Source organism: Camelus ferus, chromosome 2, assembly GCF_009834535.1.
Source record: "Camelus ferus isolate YT-003-E chromosome 2, BCGSAC_Cfer_1.0, whole genome shotgun sequence".
Classification (NCBI taxonomy): Eukaryota; Metazoa; Chordata; class Mammalia; order Artiodactyla; family Camelidae; genus Camelus; species Camelus ferus.
This window is the reverse complement of record NC_045697.1, coordinates 86,756,873-86,771,462: the sequence shown is the minus strand read 5'-3', so window position 1 is coordinate 86,771,462 and position 14,590 is coordinate 86,756,873. Positions and strand designations below refer to the sequence as shown.

Genomic DNA, 14,590 nt, shown 5'->3' with positions numbered 1-14,590 from the left:
AGCATAATGGCAAATATTTAAAGTATTGACAATATAAAGTGTTTATGAGAACACTGAGGAAAGGAAACTATTGTTGGTGGGTGTGTAAACTGGTAGAACATGTTGGAGGGCAATGAGGCAGTTTCTACCAAATTTTTAGGATATAATGTTTCCACTTAGGAAGCAAAATGTGGGATATGAATCTAAAAGAAGTGTAGCTCACATACGCTTAAAGATACAAATGTTTAAGGATGTTCAGTGCTGCACTGTTTGCTGGAGATCAAAATTTGAAATAATCTAAATATCAGTAGAACCATGAATGAATTCTAGTGCAGCCATACAATGGAATATTAATCCAGCTCTTTAAATGAGACAGCCCTGTGATGAACACTGTATGGATTCTTGGCCCTGACGTATCATTGAGTGAAAAAGGGAAGTTGTAGAATATGTACGGTGAAATTAAATTTTTATGTAAAAAAGCACATTTTTCTATGTCTGTATCTTTATGTCTCTTTTTCTATATGTCTCCTTCTCCATATATAATTCTATCTCCTTCAATCTCTATGTATCTATATCTATACCTCTATGTTGTTTTAAGTACATGGGAAAAAAGTCTATAATGATACACTGTAAACTCTCAAGAGTGCCCCCAGGAAGTGAAAATTAGGGAAGACAAGGGAGCAATTTTATATTTTGCTTTTTACTTTATACAATTATATGTTCTTTGAATTCTTTGTTTTAATGACCCACATATACTGCTTTTGTAAATTCAAAGATCAAAGTAGTAATGTTCCAAAATGATCCTCATCCCTAGAAACAGAAATAACTGTCCACACAAGGGCTTCATTCAGCCTGGAGACTCCTCTCTCTGAGATCCTGACGCCGCCCCTTGGAGAATGTGGGAGGAGGTTCCCATGAACAAGGAACTCAGCAGACACTTTAGGAAGAGGACACAGCAAAGGCAAATGTTGTACTTCTTTATTTTCATGACCGTGGGTTAGGAGCTGTAGGGTAAGGCAGAAGATGTTTACAGCCATCCCTCGCCCTAGGGAGGGACTCAGGTACAAGCCTTGAGTCCAGAGACAACAGGATTTCTTTGACCATTGATGTTGGACAGGAGGCTAGGGAGGCGGGTGGAACTTGTCACATCTCGTGGTGTGAGGTCAGTGTAGAACCTGGTTGAACAGCACAGGTCTTCCAGTTTTTTTCTCCCTCCTTTATGCCTGATGGGTCATGGAATGATGGACATCTGATCTCTAGCCTCACTGATGGGTTGCCTGAAGATCAGCCTACAGATAAGCCACCTGTCTGAATCCTTTTGGCGTGTTGGGATGGCACATATTATAATAAGTTCTATCACTTTAAAACCCTAGAGGTCTCTCTTCCCAGAGTTTTCCATACAGGACATCTAATTCTACCCACAAGGGGCCAAAGCAAGTGGAAGCAGAAAGGGAGTATTTGACACCTAGGGGTCACGAGGAAGAGCTGGGAAGACAGGACAAGGGACTTGGCACACGCAGTAACCAGCACGGTCTTAGACCCGGCATATCTTTCCCCCCACAAAACCACAAACTAGCAGCATTCATTTTCAGACTTCAACTCCTTCCTCCCTTGATTCCTCTCACCCTCAGTCTGCTCTCCCTGGCTGGGAGCCTTCCTTTAGTTCCCTGCCTTCTTCCTACCCTGACCTGGTGGTCTATAAGCATAATGCATTTGAGAAAATCCTTGAAAAATGGCCATAAAATCCCCTGGGTCTGTGCCTAAAGTTTCATGCTTTCATGGTGACGACCTGGGTTATATTCCTGGAAAGAATGCATCTAGCAGAACCCACCACCTCACTCCAAGGTACTCAGTAAACATGGACACTAAGTAAAGGCAGTGTGCTTGCTGTGCAAGTGTGGCTTCAGCCAGACTGCTGCTCCTGTCCCGCTCCTGTCCCGCAAGTCTGGGGCTGCCACTCAAGCCCAGTGCCATGTGCCAGCTGGAGAAGCGGGGATCACACTGCCCTTCACAGAAGTCTCTGTAGCCTAGAAAGTAAAAACAGCAGCTGCCTGACACTTCCTTTGAGAAGCAGATGAAATATCAGGTTTTCTTCTTCCCGTAAACATAAACACAAAATTTTGCAAATAATTTCAGGAGACTCAGGGAGGCCAAGATGAGCTCCCCTGTGCTAATGGGGAAGGACCGGGGAGGAGCGGCATCGGGATTTTAAAATATCTGAGCTCAGGTGGGCCACGCGTGAAAATAAGAAACAGTTTGTTTTTCATTTTCTCCTCCTTCCATCGGCTCCCTTTTCTCTCCCTTCTTAGGAATAAATCCTTCATCCTAGTCTTGTTCTTTACCTGGATGTAATCAGATGCTGTTGAGGCTGAAGGGTGGCACTTCCAGACAAAACACAGTCAGTTCTGCTAAAATGTAACATCCACATTTCTAAAACTCACTCCACTGTGTAAAATCATGCAGTAACAACCACAGAGCTTACAGGGAAGGGAGATTAGAGGCATAACACCAAAATTTTGTCAGTGACATAAAAAAGATGATAGGAACCGAATACAAAAGACAGCAGTTTTGCACAAGTGAAATGGTGAAGAAATGCATAAATACTACAAAAAATACAGCATGTTACCTAGAAAAAGACCTGAAGTTTGTTTGTGGAGGTGTGTTGGAAGGGTTCCCAGGGTGGAAAATCGTTTCAGCCCCAGATGTGGACGGGGCTGGGGGTGGGGATCATCACACATGCGGTGCACTGAGGCAGCTGGTGGGTGTTTGAGGCGTGTGTGCATCGTGTGTGTTCCTGTAAGGCTCGGTTCAGCTGGAAGCAGTTTTCTGCATTCACTTAGCACTTCTTGAGGACAAAATCGCATGTTAGGAAATATAAATTTCTGGTTATACTCAAATTGTTCCCTGGTATGTTAGTCAAGGTGAAATAAATTCTCATATTCAATGCAAGTGTTAGGACAAGACTGGCTGAATCTAAATAAAAAAATCATAATTTAATGAGTAAAAAGCCTTTAAGACCCCAATGAAATGATGCTATAAGTTAATATTTCTAAGCAGAGAATACATGAGTCAAGTCAGTCTGATCCTCTTTACTCCCACCCTGAGGTCTGTCTCAACACAGTAAAAAATTCAAGTGAAATACAAATTGGGCTCCATAACTTGGAAACACACTGTCACTCCTGAGCAAGCCTTCTCAGTGCCGGAAAAAAGTTGTTATAACACTGCCAGACTTCCTGGAAAGTCCTTATCATACATTCTTATCTCTAGTATCCCATGCTCCATGGTAGTGCCACGAATCTTACTTCCCTCTCTTCTTCATGATTCCTTTCCCCTCTACCTGCATCCCCCAAAAGCCCAACGAACCAAATTCTAGCCTTCATAAGTTCTCTCCTTATCACCGCTTCCTCTCTTTCCCACTGTTTCTCCAACAGGAAAAAATCCATACTTTCCTATCGCTACTGTAACACATTACAACAAAATCAGTGGTTTAAAACAGCACAAATCCATTATTTTACAGTTCTGGATGTCAGAAGTCCAGAATGAGCTTTATGGGGCTAAAATCAAAGTATTGGCTGAACTCCTTCTGGAGGCTCTAGGGAGAAGTCTGATCCTTGTCTTTCCCAGCTTCTAGAGGCTACCTGTATTCTTTGGCTTCTAGCCCCATATCCCTCCAACCTCTGCTTCTGTCATCACATCTTCTTGGACTCTGACAGGCCTGCCTTCCTCTTATAAGTACCCTTGTGATTACATTGGGCCACCATGATAGTCCAGAATAATCCCTCATCTCAAGATCCTTAATTCAATCACATCTACAAAGTCCCTTCTGTCATTTGTGAAGGTTAACACACAGTCTCCAGGCATTAGGGTGTGGACATCTTTGAGGTGCCATTAGTCAGCCTACCACACCAGCAGTGATATTCAAAATGCTTAACAACTGAAATGCCACTTAAAGCAGGGAATCAGACTCTCAGAATGGTCTTTGGGTTCTGATGCTAGAGCAGGACCTTGGAGATCCTGGCATATTGGCTGATGAATTGCAGAGGTGTGGGAGGCGTCAGGGAGGGACTGGGGTGTCTAGGGTGGTGGTGATGCTCTCCAGAGTCCAGATGAGAGATTCTCTCTAAGCAGCACCAAAGACTTCTGATCTTTTTATGATCAGTGTAGCCACACCCGTGCATTTTGGCTGACCTACCCATGCTCTTTCTTCCCTGGATCAGTTTAGCCTCTCTAGGCTTCTATAAATTCTCCTCTCCCTCCTCATTCGTGGTCAGCACACAAATCTCCTGGGAATCTGTCCTGTGCTGTACTTGGCCCTTGTACCTGGATGTCTACTTAAGCCTCACCACAACCCTATGATCAGATTCTATGCTTATTTTCCTTTTGCAATAACATATCCAGGGGCATGTGTGCAATTAATTATTACAGCCTGGGTTTGAATTCAAGCACTTTGCTTTAGAAATTGAGCTCTTAACCCCTGTGGTTAGTATCTTCAAGGAGACTCACATCTCTTTAGCAGATAAGGAAAGCATGTACAAAGATGGTGCAGGTACCAGGTGGCAACCCCCAGGCCATAAGCATTTCATGGGTTTACACAGAACACTCATTCCCTTATAGAATTTAATGATTATAGTGAAGATTTCTTGATCATAGGGTAAGAAATTTAATCTACTCTGTAAGACCAAACCTGAATACTCCTGAATAGATATTCTGTGGTAAAAGATTATATTCAACCTTCAAAGCAAATCAAATCTGAAGTCTAATTTATCTTGGCTAAATAACATTTTAGAAAAAAGTATGGCTGTAAGCATGTGATGAAATAGATGAATAAATAAATGGATACATAAAACCTATAGTCAGAAGTTCGATTTGTAAGACCCAACTGAGTGTGGTACAACACTACTTCAGTGATTCTAGAGTAACACATTCAGCTTTCTCAAATGAGTAAGGAGTAGCAGGAATAGGAGAAGCAGCAGAGAGGAGGACGATAAAACCACTTCTGGACTTTGAGTCTTTTATTAACCTCTACCTGGTAATACTTAGAAATGTGTTGTTCATACCCAGAGAAAATAATATCTAACAGTAATATTGTGATAAGCAACACTACCTACAGAGGAAAAGATCACTTATGGGTATTTCTGGACTTTGCTGTTTGAAATAAAATTTTGGTTTGGAGAAGAAAGAGTATTAGCACTTTCCATTCATTTAACTGATGCATTATATAGAAGACACAGACATTAGGGAGTTTTTTAAAATGACGTTTGAGTGAGATCTTGATTGGGGGTAGGATAACACGAATAAGTCAGATTTAAAGTAAAACTTTAGAAGCCAAGATTAATGTTATTTAAAGATGCTTTGGAGAAGAACTGGAAGCAAATTCTACTTTAAACCCTTGCACCTGATTAAGAACCTAAACTATTCTTGCTAATTTGGAAAATACCCCTGCTATTTAAAATTTCCTAAAAGGTAGCTCTCCTCCTACATTTATGATGGAATACTGGATGATTTCAGTCAAAAGGCACAGTTATTACCATAAGAAAAAGTCCTGCAAAAAAGCACATGTTGCCACTTTACTCATTACTGAAGTGCCCTTATGACTGTCAGAAGGAACAGGTAAGATGCTAAAGGAGGCAGAGATAGAGAGATCAAAGTGTTTTGTTTACTTCTTTGAAGTCTTGTAGTACCTACTGTTTACTGTGCACACTTCTTGATTCAGGCTGAACATTGGAATTCACCCATTTGTCTCTTTTTCCTGTCTAAGATGCAGATGGGGCACATTTCGTTGACTCCATCAATCCCTGCCCCCACGCATTAGCACATGCACACGTATACCTAGCCAGTGGAAAAGAAAAAAGAGTTACTCACATTCATCCATTTTACAAAGATTTCCAGGCTGCAATGGGAGGGCTTTACCTCTCCCTGAAGGATGAATAAATAGGTAGCTTTACTGACAACCTGTTCACTGACTGAAGTGAAAACAGAGACCAAGGTCTTGATCTACTGGCACTTATGAGATCCAGTCCTGGCAACATGGAGAGAATAGTCATCTGCCTGATGGTCATCTTCTCAGGGACAGTGGCCCACAAATCAAACTCCCAAGGGCAAGATCGCCTCTTGATTAGATTGCGTCAACTTATAGATATTGTTGACCAGCTGAAGCATTATGTGAATGACTTGGTAAGGCCATACTTGTCACAACAAAATTTAAACCATATTCTTCAATTAATATGAAAGGAGCTTTTTGACTTATAAAAATAACTCAGAACTAATTTTGTTTTGCTCTAGGACCCTGAATTTCTGCCAGCTCCAGAAGACGTAAAGGTAAGACCAGCTGAATTTATTTGTGAAAATATATTTGATGTAAGTTTTTTTAAGTCCAATTAAGAAAGGCATTAACGTGATTATTTAGGAATATACTTAATTTCAATGAATTGGAGGGTTTAATAATTGGTAAAATAGTTATTTCTATTTTGCTTAAATATTCATTGATTTACCAGCAAGCCAACCAATAAAACACTACATACCTTATAAGATATATTTTTATCTTCAAATATCTCTGAGTATTCCCAAGTAGTATTGTTGAGACAGAAAAACAAAACTAGAAAATAAATCTACACTATGATCATTTTCTGAACAATAACCAAACTAATCACATTTTAAGAGTCCTTGTGCATGAAAGTTCTTGAGCCTCTTTGTAACCCTATTTAAGAAATATAGACACATACCATAAGAAGCAGGATTCCCCTTTAATAACTAGAAAGGAAGAAAGAAAGGGAGAAGGAAGGAAGGAAGGAAAGAAAGAAAGAAAAGAAAGGAAGGAAGGAAGAAAGGAAGGAAGGAAGGAAGAAAGAAAAAAAGATTACAGGAACAGCATGGAAGAATGGCAGTATGGAAATCAAGGCCGTCCTTTAGAATATAATTCCCATATACCTTGGTCTCAACGAGTCTTGTCTTTGGCCTTCCGTGAGATCTTTTGAAAGGATCATTTTCAACAACTCATTCAGTTCTTTAAGGCATTTAAATCCGTTAGTTCCCAGGAAGAAGAGGCCTAGCATACAGTTCAAGAGTGCTGTGTGCTGATCTTTTCCTTGGTAACTTCGATCTAGTCTTCAGGTTTGGTACCCCGAGGATATAAACGCAACTGGGGGAAATGTTTTCATTGCCACAGACCTTTAACTGCATAAATTAGAATAACTATATAAGTGCTACCAGTAATTAGGACACTACAAAGGGGAGACTTATGAAGATACATTGCAAAGAAAACAATTATCGTAAATGACTATATGTAAAAGTTTAGAAAGTGAATGAGTCACAACTATTGCTTTTCTCTAAAATTCACTCTCTAGCTCTGAACCTAACCACTCTCATTTACTCGGTCCTTTTCTAATAAGCAGCATCTAAAATGAAAGTAGCACATTCAGCTCATTGGAAAGACTTTTCCAATAAGTAAAACAATTTCTTACTGTTCTAATAATCAAAACATATATATTTTCAGCATCTCATGCCCTTTGTTTAACTGCTGTGGTTAGAGTTCTTTCGGGAGGTTTTTAGCTGCTGTCTAGAACTTCCAAAATAAGAAACATATCCCATTTCCTAACCTGAGTTGATTCAGTGGGTACTTCTTTTACATGCTTTGTTAAAGAGAGATGTTTTTTACCTGACATCATAATGACAAGATTTTGTCTCAGTGATACTTTACCTATCTGATAATCTGATCATGCATGCTGGCTTTGATAAAGTGAGTAATGGTATAACTAAGATCTTTAAGCTAGGCTAGCAGGAAACTCAGGAAAAAGAAAATAGTTCAAGGCCACAGTAGAGTTTTATCAAGTTTTTCAGGGCTAGCATCACAGCAGTCTATCAGAGATTTTTAAAAGATTAAAAAATTTAACGAAAATAAATTCATTTAACTGTTGCATATAAATATTGATATATGGTGATCATGTAAGATTGCCAATTGGCCTCACCAGGCATCTTCCTTCCTCTTTCTAATCATATAACCAGTGGTCCTCATCAGGTGGTGATTTTGTCCCATGAGAACATATGGCACTGTCTGGAAAAATTTCTGGTTGCCACAATCGTGTGGGGGTGGTTTCTATTAGTGTCTAGTAGGCAAAGGCCAGGGATGCTACTAAACATTCTAGAATGCACAGGACAGCCCTGACAACAAAGGATTATCCAGCTCAAAATGTCAATAGTGCCACTGTGGAGACATCCTGATGAAAACCTAGTTTGTATGTGGGACAAAGGTAATTTTATCCAGTTAGCAAGACTTCCTAGTATGAATGGCCAGGCTTTCTTAGCCAGGAAAAAAAAAAGTAAGTAGGTCAAAAATAAGTTGTAAGGAGGCAAATATTTTCAAATATTCAATTGCAAATCAACAAAGCCAAGTGCACCTCTCTGCAAAAGCAGTGCTTGACTGCTCTCTGGTTAAAAAGGAGAGTGGTTTGTTAAGCTTGCTTTTGATTTTCTTACTGTGCCCTCTATTTTGCAAAACTAATGTAGGACAGCTAACTCCTCACGTTCCAGGTGTGGATGGATGAGGGAAACAAAGCCTTGTCCTCTGAGTCTGCAAGGCACAGCAAAGGAAAGCAATGGTTCTGCTCCCAGGTGGTGGTGCTGCACAGGAACTTGGGGTCATCCTGAGTGACAGGGCACCAGCAGCTGCCTGAATCGAGGTTAATCTCTCCACTCCCCGTCTCAACGCAGTCTTTAGGCAGTTAGCAGAACAGCTCCTCCACTTCTTTTCTTCTCTGAGGCTGCCTTTGATGTGCACCTGAAGCCAAATCTAGCAGTTGTTTGTCCTGGACCACAGAATGACAGGAACAGCTCTCCTGCTTGCAGAAAGCACAAAGCAAAAATCTATTGTCTGTGGACAGGTGAACAAGGAAGAGCAGAAGAGGGATGCCTATCAGTATGGGCATCTGTGTCCAGATACCAGAGGCTTTTGAAAAGGCTTTCTCAGGTGCAAAATCTTGGTTCACTTGTCTTGGCCACTCTTGGCAATACTGTCTCAAGGGAGTTCATTTGGTAGGCCCCTATACTTCTTTGGAACCTAATTTTCTTTCAACATACATGTGTAAATGTTAACTCAGCAAAATGGGCCTCTGTGAGAAATGCTGGTTTCTCAGATCATCACGGATGAAGCAGTTAGTGTTTTCAGTTTCAGCTGGAAAATATACCTCTTTAAATATGAATATTATTTTTTTCCAGTAAGTTAAGCCGGTTGTGGTCAAAAAGAAGAGAAAAGAAAAAACTTCAACAAACATGAACATGTGGTTTTCAAGGAAAAAAAAAAGTGCTATAATTAACATTTATAAATAGTTTCTATTAAATAAGCATTTTGGCAAACATATGTAAAGGACACTATCTCGCCCTTATGAGAGGCAAGCTGCTCTGATATAAGGAAACCAGATAAGCTGGTTCTCGGCTTGTGGCTACGTATGCAAAGCAAATCTGACGGGGTTGTGCCTTAAAGATGCGTGTTATTAATCGACATTCATATTGGGTAACCATATAGGTTGGAAAATGCAAAGCAGGCCAGATGCTATTTTCAGCTGATTGTCCATGAGAAGACTCAGGTAATATTCTTATATATGGGATGGCACTGGTAGGAACTGAGGGAAACTGAGGCTTCTGGTTATACAGCAGTGGCTTCCAAACATATTAGTGAAATGAAGACATAGCAACTTTGCAAGGGGAAATTGCATCATATACACACAGTTGCTGAAAGAAGAAAGTAACTTGGATACAAATTCTTAGATCAGCATTAAAATGTTTTCAATAAGTTAGTATAAATTTTGTTTTTCCAATATATTCCATATCATTTGCAGTTCAATTTCTAAGACTTGTACTTATTCACTTAGTCACTAGAAATATCTCTCATTTAGATGCAAATCTAAAGAAAATGAGCATGGCTTTAGAAAAGATGGGTATTTTGGTGACTGAGACAGAAGAACTGGCAGAGAATATACTCAAGTGGCGAGAACAAGAGAAGGAAGTTTCCTCTTTTATCCCCAAAATATTAGCTGAAGAAGATTTTCTCCATAAACATGATGTTATAATTCCAAAAAAAAAACAAAAAAACAAAAAAAACCCCTCCAAAACAACCTAGTAATTCAACTAAACCAAGAGTCAAATTTTGGATTCTTGTTCTGTCCACCTCTCCATGCTCTGAGACGTTACTCCTACTTTCTGAGGGGCAGTCTTCCCTCTCATTAGTGGGGCAAGTCTCGAATTTTGTTCCTCAACTGCTTGATTCAGGCAGAATCCCACCCTAACTAACCAGAGAGTATGGATAGGATTTTAGAAAAGTCAAGCATGGGATACAGCAGGTGTACTGAATCTTACATTTGGAATATGCCATCTGAGGTAGGTAACCACTTCCTATCCCCAAAGGAGGTGCTTTAACTCACTTATCTGCTGACTTCACAGATATTTGTTGAGCACTCATGAGCAACAAGACACTATGCCAGGTGTTGTACAGGATGAGGACATGCATGCTCAAGCCACGTATGTCACTGTTAGATACTCTCATGTCCAATGCAGAGAGAAACAAAAAACAAATGAAAAAAAATTTTAATCAGACTACAGCTGCCAACAATCATAATGTAACTCTTACAGCCTCATAGTTCATAAAGTGTGTCCTAAAACCAAACTAACTCTCCCTTATGAAACACCAAAGTCCTTCCCAACACCCAGACCTCACAATGACATTAGGAATAAACAACTGTGGCAAAGCGAGGCTCCCTCCTCTTGTCTGTGAGACAGGGAGATGTCCTCTCTTCCCTAATACAGGGAAATTTTACATGGCAGGGAGCTCATTCTCTTCAGCCCCCAAAGTAAGAAGGAACATGAAATCATTCCTCATTTGTCTGCTGAAATGAATGGGATCCAAGACATTTTAGCAGGAGTAGAAAAGGAGGATTGGGAAGGTCATTTTCACTTTTTGAATAACTTTCATTAACACGTACACGAATTATTTCTCTTTCAGAGACACTGTGAGTGGTCAGCTTTTTCGTGTTTCCAGAAGATCCAACTAAAGTCAGCAAATGCGGGAGATAAGGAAAAGATAATCAATGTATTAACTAAGCAGCTGAAGAGGAAACTACCTGCCACAAATGCAAGGAGAACACAGAAACATGGACTAGTAAGATTATCATCTGTCATCTTTCTTATTTGTACTTACTTACTATATTTATTATATTATATACAGGCACGCTTGCACGCCCATATAGCCAGAGCCTTCGGTGCCTTCCTTCCAGTTACATGTTACACCTTATCATATACAGTGTGTTTCAAGAAGCAAAGTCACCTCTTTTCAGTGCTACAGACTTGAAAGTGCCTAGAAACCCAATTAGAATTTGCTGACAGTCTCTGGTACACAGAATAAATTAATATAGCTTTCCAAGGTAAGGAAGTCATTAGGCAGAGAATCCAATTGTGACTTAGGGATTAAAAAATATTTTCCTCTCATTATACGATTGCATATAACTTGTATTCTTATTAACAGGAGCTAGATCCTAGTTTTCCTACAAGAAAAGAGACAGCCTACAAGACACCAGGATAAATCTCAGACTTTGCCTTCCTCTCTTAAAGAATATTACCATCCTGTACAATTTTGGAGTCAGTACTTCATTTCAATGGGTAGACGCCATTATTTGGCTGGGGAATTTCAATTGTCCCTAGCTTTTTGGGGCCCTGAGACCCTGTTGTATATTTCCTCTTATGCCAACTCATGAGCAAAGCTGATAATCTCATGAGTAATTAAAGCATTAAACAAAACCAGTTAATAAACCTATAAGATAAATTACTCAAACTTTAAAAAATCAGTTCTCTCTCCTCCAAGGAATTTCACATGCGGTTCAAATGAGATCTTAAGACAATATCAAAATTTTTACTTACTTTGATTGCTTGGCCAGGTTGCAATGTGAAATGTATTCCTGTAAAACTTTCCTCAGGAAGAAGGGGGCTGAGCATGAAATCTAGTATCAAAGACACATGAAATGGTAGTATCGCACTGAACTTAGAACTATCTGGTTAAACACCTTCATTTGATAGATAGGAAAACGAGACCAAAGACGTTAAGTGACTTGTTCCAAGCCCCATTAGTAAGTGCCAGAGTGAGAATTAGAACTTCTGTCTTTTACTTTTCAGTCAACTATCTCTCACCACATCAAACCAGCATTAGAGATGCTAAGCAGCAAGCAATGGCCTGGTGTTTGGTCTCTCAACAGGAATAAGGATAAAGAACACAAACCAATAATATTTTTTAAAGACATGTAACTGAGGAATACACATATTAAAAATTGTTTAATCTCCCCATAGTCAAATAAATGCAAGTTAAGACAGGAAATTCTATTTTTTTCCAATTAAAAATTTTAATGATACCCAGTAATGGTAAGAATGTTCTCTGTAAATAGAGGTAAAAGTTTTACCATGTGCATCAAAAGCCTTAAAATTTTTTATCTTTTTAATTTAATTTAGCAATTCTACTTCTAGTAATTTATCAAATAAAATAAAGATGTATGTGAAAAATTATTCAGAGACGTTCACTGCAGCATTGTATACAATAGTGAAAAGTTAGAAGAAATCTATGTGTCCAAAAACAGTAATACTTCACTCCTACGTAGGAATGCAAGGCAACCATTATGGGTCGTATTTTTGAAGAATATGTAACACACAGAAAGTGCTTGTGATATGTTAAGTGTAAGAAATCAAATTAATAACCAGTGTAAATAACATAAGTGAAAAGAAAAAATTACTGGGAGGACATATATCAGAACATTGCAGTGGTTATATCTGAGGATGGGATTACAAGCTATTTTTCTCATTGTTATTTTTTGAACAATTTTATGTACTTCTCAAAGTTTTTCAGTGAACATGATTTATATCTCTAACTGGAAAAACAAGCTTTGAATAAACATTTTATTAAATAGGATAAAAGCTTTAAAGAAGATTATTCTTTCATTGATTTCTAGACATGCCCTTCATGTGATTCTTATGAGAAAAAACCACCCAAAGAATTCCTAGAAAGACTGAAATCACTCATCCAAAAGGTATATAACTTAAATTGTATATGACTGTCAAGTTCATCTTTACCCAGATTGCTTCCTATACTTGGGTTACTCATGGTATACTATTTCCACAGATGATCCATCAGCATCTCTCCTAGAACACGTGGAATACGAAGGTTGCAGAAGATCTCACTTGAAGCTGGACACTATATTACAGACTCTAACACAGTAGTGAAACTCACTTCTTGGTATTCCAAATGGAGGAGTACGACATATTAGTGATGGGGGAAAACTCAGATAAGTGTTCAAAGTCAGGATTATTTACCCCAAATCACTATGCATGACTTCAGTTTGATCCACACACTCTGTGTTTGGTCAACTTGAAAGACTTTGTTCTCAATTAGAGTCTGATTTCCTGTGTTATAGGTTTTGATGACTTCTAAAGTTTTAACTTTATCTTACTGCCCAACTATGACATCTCTTAGAGAAGCTTAAAATTTTTAGCCAAAAATACAATTTGGGGATTTATTGATCTTATATTCACCTTGATCTTGATTACCACAAGAATGAGGTTTCTGATGATCATAACTTAAAAGTTCTACACCTTCACTCAAGAGGAAAAACACAGAAGTATAGGGTGAAAATCAAAGTTGAACATTTATTCTTTTAAGAAAATGAAAACTGAGTATTTAAAATCTATATATGAAGATGTTTTTCCCTCAGAATGTCTAACATATGATTTATTTATGTACCAGGAAGATAGCTTTACGAGATGGCTCAAAAAACCTCTGACTTCTTTATTGGGATTTATCAAAATATTTAAATACTATAGACATGAATGTATTTATGGAATAGACTCTTTCAGTCTCTTTTTCTCTAAGTGGGTGTAATAGTACCTTCCCCAACTTAAGTCCCTTTATAACCTAACATTCTAAGCTTATGGAAATGGCAATTAAAATTTATAGAGGGACATACATTAGGTGGTCTTCTGGAACCAAACAGAATTTTTGTAAGTCTTGTGGCTCTCTTCCCCAATTGTTATAATGATTGTATGGGAGTGAGCTAATCATGCCAAACGTCTATTTCCTTCCTTCTTTCTTCCTGTCTTGTCTTTCATCTTTTTAAATTGGCAGACACTTTGTGTTGCATGTGTTCTATATAAGGTAAATCACCTCTACAAAACCAAAATCAAGAGACAAATCAAGAGGCCAGGACTCCTGTCCTAGTAGAAAACAGACCTTTGCATAAGCATCCCCATCTTTCAACCATGGGTAGTAGAAACAAGCAGCCTGCTCTAACTGCCATTTCATATCAACTCCAGCAGTTTATTTAAATATACAGTTAAAAACGCTAGAAAAATAAAATTTTCACTAGACTGTTATAAGCTATTTGAGAATCTCTAATAGTAAAATGGCTGAGTGTACAAGAGGATGTTGAACGGGAAATACTTTATGCTTTGAGAAGAAAAATGATCTACTTAAAAATATTTTTTAAACAAGTACAGATTAATTTATGGTTCTAAAACATATGTTAGAAATCAATGATTTTATGAAATCTCAATGAAATGTTTTATCCTCAGAAATAAGGTATGCTGTGCT

General features: G+C 38.6%; 1 protein-coding gene across 1 annotated transcript; it reads left to right on the top strand.

Annotated features, from left to right (window-relative positions):
• Positions 1-5,802: 5,802 nt before the first annotated feature.
• IL21 (interleukin 21) lies at positions 5,803-13,209 on the top strand. The gene is made up of 5 exons (XM_006180709.2): positions 5,803-6,153; positions 6,262-6,297; positions 10,970-11,125; positions 12,957-13,034; positions 13,127-13,209. The coding sequence occupies exons 1-5, from the start codon at positions 5,986-5,988 to the stop codon at positions 13,148-13,150; spliced, it is 462 nt and encodes a 153-aa protein (XP_006180771.1). The 5' UTR covers positions 5,803-5,985; the 3' UTR covers positions 13,151-13,209.
• The last annotated feature ends 1,381 nt before the right edge of the window (positions 13,210-14,590 follow it).

Bases quoted from the DNA above. Each gene is read 5' to 3' on its own strand.
- IL21 (XM_006180709.2), top strand. From the start codon at position 5,986: ATGAGATCCAGTCCTGGCAACATGGAGAGAATAGTCATCTGCCTGATG. The intron at 6,154-6,261 runs GTAAGGCCATAC...GTTTTGCTCTAG, and splicing joins AGCATTATGTGAATGACTTG to GACCCTGAATTTCTGCCAGC. The intron at 13,035-13,126 runs GTATATAACTTA...CTATTTCCACAG, and splicing joins TGAAATCACTCATCCAAAAG to ATGATCCATCAGCATCTCTC.